The following is a 17426-nucleotide window of genomic DNA, read 5'->3' on the forward strand; positions in this document are numbered from 1 at the left end:
GCACCTAAAAGTTTGCACTGAACTGCCGCAAATAAATTTCATTGTTTCACCGGGGTCTTTTGTCATAGAAATCAAAGTACGTGCATGCGAACCGGCGTTCTATTTTTTACCATTTTATCACTTAAAGCAAAATATCAATTAAAAAATAATTGAACCGAAACAAACGTTTATTAATAATATTTTCTGCAATAAATAAAAAAACATTCGGATAACACTGGGTCAAAATTCTGCTGCAACATACAAATAAAACGGTAATCACAATGCATCCTTTCACTCTCGTTTCAATAATATATCATATTATGTATATTGCAAAATAATGAAAAAAGTTAACACGAGGTCGATATCACATTTAAAAATTTGTTTAAATTGTCTTGAACCTGTTAAAAAAAAATAGTGTTTTTGATAATAAGGGATTAAGAAATTTATCTGTTTTATACATGCATTAATCTATAGGATGTTTTAGAACACTCATGGGTGAGGTGATATACTTACTATTCATCCCTTTGTAAGTTACTGTAGTAATTTTTAAACCCTTTAAGGCAAACATACCAATTTGTAGAGGGTGTTTTTATCACTTTTTAGCAGTAATTACTTATTTTTTTTCAGGAAATTAAATCCATATAACCATTTATTTATTTATTTTTCAAGTATTCTGTAAACATTAAGTTTTTTTGAAACAGTTGAAAGGAAAATAAGTTGGTTCTCAACTGCCTGGAATAATTTAACCATATGACATCTGACTCTACAGTCTACCTCATCTAGACCTACATTAATGTTTTTTTTATGTAGATAACATTAAATACACAAGTGTTGAAGTTGGTGTCATAACAAAGTTATTCCAGGCAATTGAATCTATGTAAAGTTTTTTTTTAATTTCTCGATGTAGTTGCTTTTAAGGCTTTCCATAAAAATTGACTTTTTGCATTGGTTCTCAATTGCCTTAAAGAATTTCACTATTTAATTAATATTTAATCGTCAATCGATAAAAGTGATAACAATAATAGAAAACTTCACTGGAAGTCAAACATTCACATTTTTAGTTAAAAAATTATTCACGAAAAAATGAGGTGCGAGAACAGGCAAAATCTCGGTTAAAATACGGTTGGTGTAATCTTTTGTATATTTTTATTTTAATAACAATAAACTATTAACCAATCTTTAAATGCTGTATATTCTCCCACTACATACTAATGTTACATTAATACTACTAAACAAACTATGAGCTGCAGTTGTAGGTCTGTCTAGGTATATTTTTGTATCATTACCGAGGCATAAGTATAGGCACCTTTCATAGTCTGCAAAGAATATACATGTTAAGCTATTATGTGATTAACAGGCTTTGTACGAAAATATGAAAGACAATTTTAATGTGCTTCAAAGATCAAACTAAGTTTATATATACAAAGTGTCTCATATTTGAAGATCTGGATCTTCATTTAGGATTAGATTAGATACTTGCTACGTTTTGAAAATAATTTTTTGTTTAATTTCAAAGTAACAGTCTCTTACATCAAAAAAAAGGTATACACAACTTACAATAAGAGCAGACTCAACATTCATCACCCTAAATGAACCTATGGTTAATATTAAAGGTTTCTGTGCACGCATTAGCATAATATACATTATCTTCTTAACTTCTTCACTTTGGTCGATCCAATTACTCTCGTACACTGCATTAGCAATATCCAAGCTCTGCAAAAGTCTTATATAGAAATCCAGGATAAATTTTAATAAATTTATTAGGTTACTTGTATATTAATATCGTTCGCACTCCATGATAATATGAATATCTGCACTACCAAAAGGCTTAAGTGAAAGAACGAAAACGCCATTTCTGAGTTGGTTCTTACCTGGAAATAATACTTAAATCATAAACTCAAAGAGGTAATTTTAACGTAGTAAAACCCTCGGTCTATTAAGCACTTAGATGGGATGAATACATGTATGAAATAAACCATGTGGTTTTCCTTGGCATGAGTAACTAAAGAGCCAGAACTAAGAGTCCTCCTGACATTATGGTGGAGGCACTTAACTCTTACTGACATTTTGGTGGGTGTGCCAAGCTCCACCAAAATGTCAATAGGAGTGAATCATTCGTAAAGGTAATTGAGCCCTTTAAGTAAAATAAAATTTTTTGAAAGAATTATGAAGATGAGAATGAAGCCAATACATAAAGATATTACATTAATCATAAGAGAACCCATATAGTTATTTATCCATACTTAAAAAAAGAACAAATAGTAGTAGATATGTCATTCTAGACAGTTGTTATTACGAAGGAAATTTACTTTTTAAATTTCCGTGGGATCTCAGAACTCTGTTGCTGGAAAACCTAAATATTATTGAAACTTGTTTTCCATTAATTAAAAGGCGACAAATACTTAACCGGGACTTAGCAGGCTGACTCAGAGAGGTCAATAATAATAATAATTAAATTGCGCTAATCTTGATTATAAGAACATAAACTCTCTATGTAAATTATTTAATTGACTCTTGTAATCTCAACAAAACTGATTGAGATTACAAGAGTCATCAATTGAGATTACAAAAATGACTTTTCAAAGAGTTTAACAGCAGATCAGTCAGTGTTCCAGGAATCTAAACTCTGTTAATATTATGAGGCTGGACGTCTTGATAATCCTTCAAATTTTAGACCGATTACTACGCAGCTTATTACTATGCTGCTTAATATGTCTTTTAACTTCAAGCGACATCGTCAGTTTGGCCTCCAGGAAAATTCAAACAAAAGTGATGCACATTTACAATTTTCTCAGTGAGCTGTTTTTCTAGACAAATAGGCTGTTTTATGTTACTTCTCGAAAGCTTTTGACTACGTTAGCCATGAGATATTGCTTCAAAAGGTTCAGCATTATTGCATAAGAGGAGTTCTCTTAAAAATTGTCGACAGCGAATATACTCGGATATTTATGGGGTGATCATCAAGGTTCTGTCTTTAGCTCTATAGTATTCCTCATTTACATTAATGACCTGGCGAAACCTGGGCGTACGGGCAAAAACTACCTTATTTCGCAATGACACCACGATTCTCTGACATTGTCCTTTTTACAATTTGAAGTACAGACCTTTTGCAGATTAAACAATGGTTCGACTCAAACTTACTTTCTCTTAATAACCAGAAAACTAAAATTTTGTGCTTTGAGGGAACACTAAAAGATGTGGGTTCACAAGTTGTACAATACACTGCAAAAAGTTTGATCACATAAACTAAAAGAGGCAATTTTAACGTAATAAAACACTACGCCATGTACTACCCTCGGTCTATTATGCACTTAGATGAGATGAATACATGTATGAAATAAACCATGTGGTTTTCCTTGGCGTGAGTAACTAAGGAGCCAGAATTGAGAGTCCTCCTGACATTATGGTGGAGGCACCGAACTCCTAGTGACATTTTGGTGGATGTGCCAAGCTCCACCAAAATGTCACTAGGAGTGAATCATTCATAAAGGTAATTGAGTCTTTTAAGTAAAATAAAATTTTCTGAAAGAATTATGAAGATGAGAATGAAGCCAATACATAAAGATATTATATTAATCATAAGAGAACCCATATAGTTATTTATCCATACTTAAAAAAAGAACAAATAGTAGTAGATGTGTCATTCTAGATAGATGTTATTACTATATTATTAAAACTAGTTTTCCATTAATTAAAAGTCAAGCAATACTTAACCGGGACTTAGCAGGGTGACTCAGGGAGGTCAATAATAATAATAATAATTAAATTGCGCTAATCTTGATTATAAGAACATAAACTCTCTATGTAAATTATTTAATTGACTCTTGTAATCTCAACAAAACTGATTAAGATTACAAGAGTCATCAATTGAGATTACAAAGATGAATTTTCAAAGAGTTCAACAGCCGATCAGTCTATGTTAGTAGCCAATATAGGTGGAGAAAGAGTCAGTTTGCCAGGAATCTAAACTCTGTTAACATTATAAGTTTTGATAATCCTTCAAATTTTAGACCGATTACTATGCTGCTTAATATCTCTTTTAACTTCAAGCGGCATCGTCAGTTTGGCCTCTAGGAAAATCCAAACAGAAGTGATGCACATTTGCAATTTTCTGGTTGTTTTGTGTTACTTCTCGAAAGCTTTTGACTACGTTAGCCATGAGATATTGCTTCAGAAAGTTTAGCATTATCGCATAAGAGGACTCATGGTTCTCCTCTTATCTTAAGAATTGTCGACAGCGAATATACTTGGATATGTTATGGGGTGTTCATCAAGGTTCTGTCTTTAGCTCTATTTACATCAATGACCTGGCAAAACCTGGGCGTATGGGAAAAACTACCTTATTTCGAATGACACCACGTTTCTCTGATATTGTTCTTTTCACAATTTGAACTACAGACCTTTTGCAGATTAAATAATGGTTCGACTCAAACGTACTTTCTCTCAATGACCAAAAGACTAAAATTAAGTATTTTAAGGGAACACTAGAAGATGTTACCCTTGTGGGTTCACAAGTAGTTGTACAATACATTGCAAAAAGGTTTCTTGAGATCATCATTGATGGCAACCTAAAGTTTGATCACTTAAGACTGATAGGTGAAACACTCGAACTTAAAGCGCCCCTCACACGATCAGTATTTTCTATCAGTCACCAGTCTGCTGATTTGCTCCAATCCTCTGCTGCTTGAAGCAGTTAAAGCGTGTTCGTTCGCGTCACTTATCTGTTAGTTATTTTGCTATGAATTATAAAAAGAAAGCTTGAATGCTATTATAATTTTACATTTAACAAGTGCTAAACGTAATAAGCAAAAGAGACGCTGGATTAAGCAATGGATTGGTCAACGTGAAAAATATACCATCTGAATTTTTTAAATTTAATTAAAGACACAGACTCCGAGGATTACAAAAATTATTTCCGAATGACAAGTATAGTCTACAACGAACTTTTGGACTTTGTTAAGCCTCATATTATGAAACAACGAACAAACATGGGGGATCCTATATCAGCAAATGAAAGATTAGCAGTAACTTTGCGTTTTCTGGCAACTGGAGATCATTCGAGGATTTAAAATATTCTGCTGTAATTTTTCACACGACTATAAGTGAAATTGTCAATATCTGAGGCTGGTATTTCCTTTATCTAGTATTTCCACGTCAGATAAAAATTGAAGTGCATGAAACGTCCACGCACTTGGTTCATACACATCGTCTGTTGCACCAGTCCGTTTAGAATCCTTAATTTTTTTTTAACTCTCGCCTAAAATTGCTTCTTAGCTTATTGATTTGTTTTTTTACATCGTCAATGATCGCATTCGGTTTGTACTGCACGTACGTTCTTTTCGCTATCGAGCTCAGAGCGGTCGTTTCCTGAGTTTCTTCCATTGTGCACGGTACTCAGCTTATCTCTACCTCTGTCTCTGCACGGTGCACGATGCAATTCAGACTGACGACTGTGGAATGATTGACAGTCTCGCCCTCACACGATCAATATTTTCATCAATTTTTCAGGATCCCGAAAATCACATCAGTCATTCATTCACGACTGACAGTCTATCAGTATTTGCCCTCACACGATCAGTATTACTGACAGTATTTCAAAATAGTGTCAGTAATACTGAGGTATTTTGAAATATTGTCAGTAATACTGATCATGTGAGGGGCGCTTTAGACAGGAAAATACTCTCATTTCTCCCGGCTTCGTTATGTCATCGCTTTTTTGAGCAATGCAAGTGGTTACTTCGTGCAATTACTTTTTGTGATACAAAAATGTTAACAGTTAACAAACAGTCTTAGAAAGATCTCGTCTTATTTATAAAAATCATACCAACTTTACTGTGTAATTTCCAATACTCATTCTGATATCCAGTCTAATTAAAAAGTCAATAATCTCTGAAAATATAATGTAACTGAGGATTCGGCTCATTCACCAAAATGTCACGATATTGTTAAGTCGATGGATTTTCAAGAAAGGATCCTTACAAATACGTTAGTCGATTACCCAGTTCATCAATATGGCATTTCCATTTTAGACCTCTTTCAGTGGTAATTCCTAATAATTTTTACACATTTACTCTCACCTTGGGAATATGCGAAGGAAAAATCAAATGATCAGTTTAACTTAAATGAATCTGAAGTGAACACGCTCTTAACCATTTTTAAGGATTGATCGGTATTTTAAACAAGTTCAATGGGTTTTGTGTTCTTCAGGTAAAACCAGATTAGAGAAATTGCTGGAGTGTTTATACCTGAGTGTTTATGCTGTTTGCAACTCTACAGTCAAGACAACGTCCAAAACCTTTAAGACTGACAAGAATGGTCGTCTCGGCATCGATCTCTGTTTCAGTTGTGTTAGTTGAAGGGCCAGTAGGTCTTTCTGACTTTAGGAGAATGGGAGAATCCAGAGTGTCACTTTAGAGACTCAGGCTCTTCCCCAAAGGGTACAGTCACTCCTTCGCAGGAATAATTTCGTCTATTATATAGGCCTCCGTTAATTTTTTCAAATCATTCTGGTTTTGTGCTCCTTTCATCCAGTTGTCATTCCAGTTTTCGATTCTTTGTTAATTGTCTGTAATTGGTTCTTTATTTGAAGGACAAATTTCCATTAATAGCCGATGGTAAATTACGACTCAGCCGGTTTTACTACCTTATTTAGCATATACCAAATGAACTATAAAAATTAAATTTAAATCAAAAGGCAACAATTGCTAAACGGTTTAGATGTCGTATTTTCTTAACACTAATTATGTCTAAAACTCAAAAAGAAGCATATATGGTATCCTATATATAGGCTCCAAATATTAAATTTAAATTAAATTCGAATAATAGGTAGAAGCAATAGCGTTATATGCTCGATTTTTTTTTATAAAGTCAATTTAAAAATTATTTAGCATATACCAAATAAAGAGGATCAGATCAAAGTTATGATCGAAAAACTGATCACATCTCTAGATTTCAATAGAATTACAAATTATTAAGTCAATGGCCTTCAGTAAAATATCTGCAACCACCTCCTCATAATAAAGAAACAATACTGAGGATTGGCGCATTCACCAAAATGTCACGATACCTGTCGAGTCCACGCACTTACCGTTACAACTTGCAATAAAGCTGCCGCAACATTTACAGAATTAATCAAAAACTCTAAGAATATCATATTTTTTATTGCGTCGTTTAATAATTCAACAAACCTGAAAAAGAAACTAAATTATCCAATAGGGCAAAGGAGACGTTCATCTTACCTAATGATACTTTGATGTTTTCTTACCAGCTGCTTAACTTTCACCAAAATAACCTTTTCATCAGTGCATTCGTTGTCGAACGCCCTCCTAATTCGAATTTGCAATATGCGCAATTCAGCACTGATAAATATAATCAGAGACTGAGGGGTTATTCTAGAAGCGATATTGAAAAAGAATCCCATAGATACCATCAAAAGATTGAAAAACACCACCAGGAATTTATACTTTATTTCGTCAAAAGGAAACCAAAATTCGTACATAAACGTCTCATGTTCCTGAAACGCGTCCATTATCAATTTATAGAGATTCGATGACACGAACATGGATGCAGAAAAAAAAGTCGACATTATTTGACACGTGGTGGTCCGATTGTAGTACTTGACTCGACCCAAGTACGTTTGTCGTACGTCAGGTTCCCTGCACTTTAAGATCTCGGCTTCTTCGTTCATTACTTTAGAAAACATTTCTGGAATTCCATTTTTAATAAAAACCAATACCGTGCAGTTCATTGTGCAAATAATCAACGTTATGGTGACACATCCGAAAATTTTAGCGGGTGTTGCTCCGGTAATCACTAGTTGAAAAAGTCTCATAATGATCGAGAATGTTAGTAAACTAAACAGGAATTGAACAAACCGTGAGTATGCTTTGTAGATCTTCGTTATGGATGTGTCTTTTGCTTGTGACATCTTCCATATTCCAATCACTATCATGAAGTAACGCGTTATAGAAATTAAGCTGTTCGCCATGGTAGCTAACATCTAAATACCCCAACACCTTAAAAGTTCTTAAATAATTAAACATTTAATTGGCAGGTGTCACTTTTCCAACCGTGCCCTGAATAATTAAGTTATTTTTTAAAATATTTTTTACTCAAACTTTAAAGAGGAAATTACGCGGTTAATTATATGGATCGTTACTTCCAAGGGTCAGATAACTTTTCCAACTACTGTAATATTTATTGACAAGGGCTTAAGCAAATATGAAATCCGACGTTGTGGAATCAAAGATAAATATAAACTAAGCAGGAAATTTAAAAAAATATATTTATAGGGAAATTAGATTTGATCGAGATACAAGGTGGTAGTAGTTTATCGTGACATTTTGGTGGATGCACCGAATCCTCAGTGAAATTTCGTTCTCATATAAAGATGGCTTCTTGTGGTTGTAGTTGTTTTACTGTGCATTAGTGACACAATTTTCAAGTACAAGGAAATCTAGAGAAATGATCATTTTTTTAGTTGACCTAATGTTCCACCCTTAGGTAAAAACTGCTTGCCTATGACTATATATGAATATGTTCTTACGAAAGAGTGACTCTGCCCTTTGAGGAAGACTCTTGAATTTAAAGTTCCACCAAGGACTATTTATTAAGTTCTTTAACGGACACAGGTAAAAATCCATGGATCCAATGATTATCCCGACATTTTGGTGAATGCGCCGAATCCTCAGTAACGTTTCGTTCTTATGTGAAGATCGCTTCTTGTAGTAATTCTACCGGGCTGGTTACTAACTTATATCATGATTGACTGAGTTTAAAAGATTTCTATTAGTCTCTGGTGGTAGATAGAGAAATGTAGTCGAAGAAGCTTGGATTGTTTCAGGTAGTTCATTGAGAGAAAAAGGACTACTTGGACAAGTTGAGGGGACAAACAAGAGGTTGATTGAAATAATTGATTATATTTTATGAATGTTAGGTTCAGATAAGAGTCTAATGATTTCTTGCTTAAAGAATTTAAAGCAATAACTCTAAAACCACTTTTCGTCTTCCAGTCATTGGATGTTTCCTCCTACAGTCTCTGATTGTCATAGAGCTACTGATCAAACTTTCACTCTTAGCCACATCCAAATATCTGCTTCATTAAAAGTGTCTTTCTCTGATTCTTTTAGAAACTGTCCATGTATCATTTATGTATTACATCTGTTAATTGTTTCTTTATTGTTGTTTCCTTTTATATCAGCCTTGACCTTCTTCAGTTCTGTTATTTCACCTATACTTATCATGTACGAAAACATGATATTTACCATGTTGTTTTAGTTCTAGATATTATGCTAGTTCCAAAGAGTTTTGAGAACCAGAAGTTGCAGATGTTTCCAGTGAACACCTTCTACTCGAAAATCGTCTGTATCTTCGTTTGTACTCGTTTGTGGCTAATCATCACGAGAAGCAAAGGTGAAGACTAAGATATTGCCTACCCAAAATTATCATAAAACTTTGGAACGTATCAACCACTGATGAGATATAAGCATTTTAAATTTGGTTGAGTCCAGTTGGGTCAAGGTTCGTGTGCCTGGGAGTTCACACTTGATTACTTCTGATCTACTTAAGCTAGACTCATCAAATAAGGTTTATTGGAAAGAATTTTATTCATTCTACAACTTTTATAAAGGTCTATAAACCCTAAAACCAAATAATTAATCTGTTTTAAGAACCAGAAACTGCAGACGTTTCCAGTGAACACCTTTCACTCGAAAATCTGTCTGTATCTTCGTTAATACTCGTTTGTTGATAATTATCAATAGAAGCAAAGGTGAAGACTAAGATATTGCCTACCGAAAACAACCATAAAATTTTAAGATTTATGAACCACTGATGAGCTATCAGCGTTTCAAATTTGGTTGAGTCCAGTTGGGTCAAGGTTCGTGTGCCTGGGAGTTAACACTTGATATCTTCTAATCTACTTAAGCTAGACTCATCAAGTCAGGTTTGTTGGAAGGAATTTAATCTGTTCTACAACTTTCATAGAGGTCTATTAACCCTGAAACCTAATAAGTAATGAGTTTTAAGAACCAGTAACTGCAGACGTTTCCAGTTAACACCTCTTACTCGAAAATCATATGTATCTTTGTTAGTACTCGTTTGTCGATAATCATCAGGATAAGCAAAGGTGAAGATTAAGATATTGCCTACCCAAAATTATCATAAAACTTTGGAATGCGCCGATCAACCACTGATGAGATATAAGCATTTCAAATTTGGTTGAGTCCAGTTGGGACAAGGTTCGTGTGCCTGGGAGTCTGCACTTGATTACTTTTAGTCTATTTAAGGTAGACTCATCAAATAAGATTTATTGGATAGAATTTTAATCATTCTACAACTTTCATAGAGGTCTATAAACCCCAAAACCTAATAAGTAATGAGATCTTGTTGTAAGATTTAGTTGATGAGCTTAAATTGTTTCAAGTAGTCTATTGGGACGGCGATGGAGCATTTGGACGAGTTCTGTTGAAGTAACACTTATTAAATAATATACTGATAATATTTGTTAAATGTGCAATTATACAGATTGCAGATAGCGACTTCAGAGAAAAATCTAATGATTCCTTGTTTAAGTTTGGAATAGTCCAGGATGATGAATATCCATGAGAAGGCTGCATAGGATAAACATGTTGCCTGTATGCGGTCCTGAAACTGTTTTGCAAGATCCAGAAGCAGATGGTTCAAGGATAATGTCAAAGGCTTTTGACAGATCTAGAAATGCACATTTTAGAGCATAAATATTTAATAGAGTTTGAGAGGTTTAGGACGTAATCGGCATAAGTGGCTAAAATCCAAAACAAAGAAAACTATAATAGTTTCACAAAGTCTATTGCAAGTGCTAGTGTCAGTGGGGGTTTTAAATGGATGCCATTTTCTCTGATGGATGCAAGGCATTTGATAAGGTAAAAGAAACTTCTGGAGTGCTTGGTAAATGTTCCAGTTGCTTCTTCTGATTTATAAAGTGTAGATAATTTGCCCTAACCTTTTCTACACGTCATAATCAGTCTGTCAACTTCAATTGTCACTTATTTTCACATACGTATTAGCCACTGTCATGTGCACCTCACGTTTAAGCTTCGTTTACACTAATGTAGCTTAGACTACCTTAACCTAAAGAACAACTAACTACGTAAGATTTTAGTGATATTCGTTCGCATTTTGGTGATCAAATATTATTAAATAAAACGCATTACTCTTCCTTTAAAAAATCTATAATGAAGAACAATAAATAATACCTTACTTAACCAGTATGAAACTACTTCTTAATGATAATGTTAACATATTTAATTATATCAATAGTAATAATAATAATTATATGATATTTTATAACATTTAAACACAGTCAGCTTATTGTTTTCTTAAGTATATGTTTTATAGTCTTAGCGTTCTTCTTAAAAATACATTTATATTTTTTCCCTTATGTACTAAATGTATATTCTCATTAAATATTTGTATGATGAATTATTCTGCAATGATTGGTTAGTAGACGGATTGCATCATCGAAAATCTATTTTTCATATTCATCTGAGGTACAATATATATTTTTTACTACATTTAAATGCATAGTACCTTAAGAATAAATGATATATAAAGTGTAAAAGGGGTATATACAAGAGTTAAATTTCCGAACACTATTAAATTTGGCTAGATAAAGACCTATAATGGTATATTATAGGAAAATACAAAGATATAATATTATAATTGGCATATCACACAACCCTGTGTCAAACATAAATTTGATATGATTGATTTATTAGTTTATAATTTTAGGAATATTTTATATGTTAGCGTTCGCGGTCGATAATATGGCCATGGGACCATCCTGTAAAGAAACTAAATACATATTTTAAATTTCGTGTTTATACCGGTAGGACAAATTTCTTCCTTGAGTGTACGGGAAAACTGACAGCAGAAATTTATAGCTCTATACACCTTGTCTACTGAAAACAGTCTAGCAAGATTTAGGGCTTTAAATTTGACTTAAAGTCTCATTAGTCCATTGAGCTCCACTTTTCCCAAATATCTCTATTTCTCTTGGTTAAATGAGAAAATATAAAGAGTGCATTGTTGTATATCAGTATGATCTTGAGCATCTATATGAGGCCAATATTTAACGTGTACAGGGCCGACGATTTTTTTGGGTTATATATTGATTTCTGTTTTTCTATTGGTCAAACCGGTATATAAAATGTATAAAGGTTGGCCCATAAAATTTAAAAGAATCCTTGGACCTGTATACTGTTATTTTCAAGGCGAATTATATATACACATAAATTAAAGAAGTTGACGGCATTATGAATTTCTTGCTTTAGAGTCATTTTTAATTTTCCCGTTATCAAGTCATTTTTACGAGTTTTTTTAAAATTTCCAGATTTACTTTTAGGTATTTTAAGTTACTTGTATTTTTACCATTTTCAGGTTATTCCTTCCAATGTTTTTTGGAATTTTATTCAGCACGTTGTGTTCACTCAATATTTTTAGGTTTGTTCCTGAAATCTTCGATTAATGTTATTCAGGGATTTAATGTTATTTGTGCCTTCCCATTTTTAGGTTATATCCAAAGTTAGATTATTTCTGTTTATTTTATTGTTACTTGTATTTTTTACTTTGTATTTTCAAGTTAATTTTCCCAATTTTTTCGGAATTTTCAAAAGTAAATTTCTTTTTTTTTCTTGAATTTATTTTCGTTGCTTTTTTTTCTGTAGTGTCGTTTATCATTTTCGGAATTTTTGAGGTTTTATTTAGATTTTTCCAAAATTTGTAGACTAAAATATTTGTATTCTTTGTATGTATTCAGTCAGTTATTTACGCCATTTCTAGAGGTTTCAGAGCTTAAGTGCCTTTAAAAAAGTAGCAAATTCCATGCAATTGCTTAGGAATAATATAGAATTGACTTCAACTGCTTGAAATATACTAGAAATAGGTGAAAAGAACTCTCAGGCAGTCAACAATGGTGTAGTATTTAATTTTAAAATTTGATTTTCGCGCCTTTAGCTACGACGTCATACGACCTGTTTTGTCAGTAATCCCGGTTTGTTAGATTGGTATCAGTAATGTGAATTGACAAGTTTGACACTTGAGATTATGTTGCGGCTCGGTTACGACGAGACATAATAATTAATTAATTTATATATGTTTACAATTTATGGAATTAATACTTTAAAAATAATAATGGGAATCATTTTTTATTTTTTATATATATTTGTTTCATAGGTATTAGAGTACCTGAAAATAACTTAAAAGTTCACCTTAAATGTTTGGAAATAGTCCAAAATTAATCTTGACAGCCTCAAATACACTAAATATGATCTTGGCATTTAATGCTATTTATATATTGTTATTATTCAGTTTTTTTTTGACCCGTTGTGTTTCAGATTTTTCCCTACAGTTTTCGACTAAAATTTTTCGTTTTTTTTTCATGGAATTTAATGGTATTTGTATTTTTTTTGATATTTTTAGTTTTTGTTTCAGGTTTCTTCAAACTTTTTAGAGGAAAATGCTTGAATTCCTTCCAGGCTTTAATTTTATTTGTATTAATGTATAAAAATTTTGACATCCAAAGCTGATTTTTTTATGCTGTATTTAATGAATGCATAGTTTTAAATACAAGAGTACGTATCACATTTAAAATAATATAGTTGTAGAGGTTAACTATTGAAATTATTTATTAACGAACGATCGACCGCGAACGCTATAAGTAAAGAACCGTAATGTGGGGCTACTTGCCCACCCCGGGGTAACTTGCACACCACGTGTATTTTTGTTTACTTTTTTTTAGGTTATGTTATTTTGTATTTTATCGCCGGCTATCTATTGCTACAGGTAAATAAACTATAAAAATGGTTCATACGTACAAAAAAACTCCGGAAGAAAGAAATTACTGGAATTACTCAAAGAACGCCTTGCGCCAAGCGGTAGATGCGGGTATGTCGAGGAAATTAGCAGCCGAAACTTTCAAAGTAGAACGCACTACGTTAGGTCGAAGACAGTTCGAAAACAGTTGGTCGTCCAAAGGTTTTAAGTGATCAAGAAGAGGCTCTCATTTCAAAGACATTGGGTGTTGTAGCAAATTGGGGATTTCCTCTCACAAAAGTTGATATTCGTGACGTAATAAAAAAATTCTTGGACAAATAAGGAAAAAATATTCGAATATTCAAAAATAACTTCCCTGGACCTGATTTCTTACAATTATTTATAATAAGGAACCATTTAAGCGTTAGAATGGCTTCAAACATAAAGAGATCCAGAGCATCAGTGGATCGTAATGAAGTTTTAAATTTCTTTAATAATATTGACTTAGCAATTAGAGAAGTGAAAAGCTCAAATTTGTATAACTATGATGAAACCAACGTTACACATGCTGGGTCCAGGAAGGTGGTAGTGCCAAGGAACACGAAGAGAGTGGAAAGAGTTCAAGAGCATTCCCGGGCTACGATCAGTTTAATGGTTTGTGGAAATGCCAAATGGTGGACCACGAGGAACAAAATATGCGAGCAGTGCGAGCGGATGGTTCGACATGAACTTCCACCAGAGAAAATAACGACCAGATGATTCTCGTTGGTGACAACCTGGCAAGCCACAGGTGATAGAGGCATGTGGTACAAATAACATCTACATAACTCCCTTCCCAGCCAATGCCACGGATTTAATGCAGCCCCTTGATGTGGCCGTATTTGCGCCTATGAAAAGAAAATGGAGAGAAATTCGCGATCAGTGAAGAAAGGAGTCGCGGTTCCAAGGCTGTGTCCTGAAAGAACAATTTCCGAACCTACTGGACAGGTTGTGGAAAGGGGTAAGTCAAAATGTAGCAGAGAATCTCAAATCAGGATTTAGAGCAACTGGTTTGCATCCTGCAAATCCCGACGAAGTTTTGAAGCGCGTTCCTGGTGGACTAGAAGATGCAGACATCGAAAGAGTCTTAGACAACAGCTTGGTTGATTTGTTGAAAGAGCACCGTGGAACAGGGGTTGAGAAAAAACGCAAAAGGGGAAAAAAGTCGAACATGGAAGTGATGCGTCTCGCACTGTTACAGACCCTAATATTTCTGAAAATCCTCTAACCGTTCCTCAGGAATTTCGAACTACAGCCGAAGAACCAGGACCATTTTCATCTAGCGTTTTGCCATGCACTCAGCAACTCCCTACCAGGAAAAGCAAGAGAGAAAGAAAGACTAATAACTCCCAGTTTGGTATCTGCAAGATTAATTGGAAAGACTACAGAGGCGCGGATTTGATTGGATACAATGCACGAAGTGTCGAGCTTGGATTTGTGGACCCTGTAATAAAGACAGCAAAGACCCTTATTTTGAATGCGAATGGTGTGAGGATTCGGAAGACAATGAATCTCCAGTCGATGACAGTGATGCCGACAAGGACTTCCTAGTTGACAATAATAATTAGCCAACGTTTTGTTTTTGTTACACTTGTGATTTTTTCAAAGAATGTGCCTTATTTTACCAAAGTTTTGCTAGGTAAAGTTTGTTTATTTTTTAATAACTTTTTATTAATATTTCTAAGCATTTATAGGTACAGAATTTGTTTTTAAGTTTCATATATTTTGACAATATATTAATTTTCTTTAAAAATATTGATTTTTAATTGGTTGTAATGGTGGCCCTTGTTATAGGTTTTTTTTTCATATGATTAAGGGGTAACATGCACAGAATATGCTTTAGAATGCAATTTTTTCATGGATGTGCAAGTTGCTCCAACCATGGGGTAACTTGCACACCCCACAAACAAATTTTTTTTTGGGACCAATGGCTGCATTCTTTCAATTTTTATACCAGCCATGGGTAGCCCTTAAATAGGTCCGTACAATGTAATTTTTGCAAAGTTGTAAAGTTACAATGTACGGGGGTACATTGGGAAATGTGCTGAAAACGTGTGCAAGTAGCCCCAGTTTACGGTACATAACTAAAATACTTATTCAGCTGAGATAAAATATTGAGTTATGTATAGATTATATATTGCTAAAAATTACATGTTGTATATGGCGATATAAAGAAATAATTTGCGTCAGTTTGATGTAAAAACTTAATCACGTTATGTAGCAAGAACGTCATTATTTACGAAGAAAATATTCGTTTTACCGTTGATTGAATAATACCTATTATTCAATCAACGGTTTTACTTTCATATATAAATTTTAATTGGGAAATTTCGCTACACATGGTGACGCACTTTTTAATCTTCAAAAACTTTTGTTTACATACAAATTATGCCAAAGCTCTTCTTTGTTACAATCACTTATTTCCTAAAGTATCAATTTTAATACACACACGCTTTTACTAGGAAAATTGCATAAAAGACAGTGAGGAATATTAAAAAAAAAAATCGAAAATTTGCAATAAAGGACAGTATCAAAAACGCTACGACAGTGAAAAAGTTACAGTAAACATGCTTAACAAGTTGTAATATAATAAATATATTCATTTCTTATAACATTTTTTTTTGTTAGACCAACAATGAATAAGGTACAAAATATATATTTTGGAGAACCTAACTTATGATAAATAGTTTGATATAGTTTTAAGAGTAGTATACGCTTACACAAAGTTAACAGCTTATCAACTACAAAACTCGAATCATATTATGTCAAAATTCTCATAGTCTTGACAATGTACTACTTTATACTCAAAAGAACCATCATCAGGGCATCTCCCAAACTAGTTTCATCTACATCAATATCACGTGCCTCGGTTGCTTATGAGCTCAAATTTTTTTTTTCAACAAGTATTCTTCGTCGTTTATCGTCAGCTCTCCTAGATCAACTGGGCTAGTTTTCATGTTAAAGGATTGTATTTCACCTAAAAAAGACAAATTATTTTGTTAAAACAAAAACGTTAAATTATCTACAAACGATTGCTATGACCAATGGACAAATGCAGGCAAAATTCGTATAGCTTTTCTGTAACTATAAAATTAATCTAGCGTTTTTCCATTCGTTAAAAAAATTGAAAATTGTTAACTGATTTATTTAGAGACCTATACTACTAAAGCCGAGGACTTACAGCTACTAAATATATATATTTACTACTATTTATATCCGATTTAAATGTCGCGCCAATATTCCGAACTGGACTAAAGTGAACTGTCAACTGGCCCCCTAGCGGCCGCGCAGCGACTTACATTCTCGGCCAACCACTTTTCGGAAGATTCGCTAACTTTTCACGTGTCAGAGAATGAACTGGTATTCTTGGCGTTTCCCATATCATTACGATATTAATTAACAATAAATCATTTGCTTAATCTAGCCTTGCAAAAATCACATAAATAGTACTTCGACTTTTCTCCTTCAACCCCTGCGCATAAAAAGTGCACTATTCTCCACTTTTTTTCAACTTGGACTTTAAGGAAAAGCGGTATAGGCATAGTTCTTCATTATCGATTGATTCACGAGATATCACTTAATAGTCAGACGAAGAACTTGAAGATACTTCTTTGGTC

General features: G+C 33.4%; 2 protein-coding genes across 2 annotated transcripts in view; both read right to left on the minus strand.

Annotated features, from left to right (window-relative positions):
- Positions 1-1102: 1102 nt before the first annotated feature.
- Positions 1103-7955, minus strand: LOC126744965 (odorant receptor 49b-like). Its single transcript, XM_050452594.1, has 5 exons — positions 7218-7955; positions 7067-7166; positions 1749-1850; positions 1537-1692; positions 1103-1295 (listed from the first exon to the last, which is right to left on the minus strand). Exons 1-5 carry the CDS (start codon positions 7928-7930, stop codon positions 1242-1244), a joined length of 1125 nt encoding a protein of 374 aa, XP_050308551.1. The 5' UTR covers positions 7931-7955; the 3' UTR covers positions 1103-1241.
- A 3396-nt stretch (positions 7956-11351) lies between these two features.
- LOC126745300 (synaptotagmin-10-like) overlaps positions 11352-17426 on the minus strand; it is a 103449-nt gene continuing 97374 nt past the window's right edge. The window contains exon 12 of the mRNA XM_050453073.1: positions 11352-16786. Within this exon, the coding sequence (XP_050309030.1) occupies positions 16783-16786 (4 nt within the window). The 3' untranslated portion in view covers positions 11352-16782. The remainder of the gene's footprint in view (positions 16787-17426) is intronic.

The sequence above is a fragment of the Anthonomus grandis genome, chromosome 15 (assembly GCF_022605725.1).
Source record: "Anthonomus grandis grandis chromosome 15, icAntGran1.3, whole genome shotgun sequence".
Taxonomy (NCBI): Eukaryota; Metazoa; Arthropoda; class Insecta; order Coleoptera; family Curculionidae; genus Anthonomus; species Anthonomus grandis.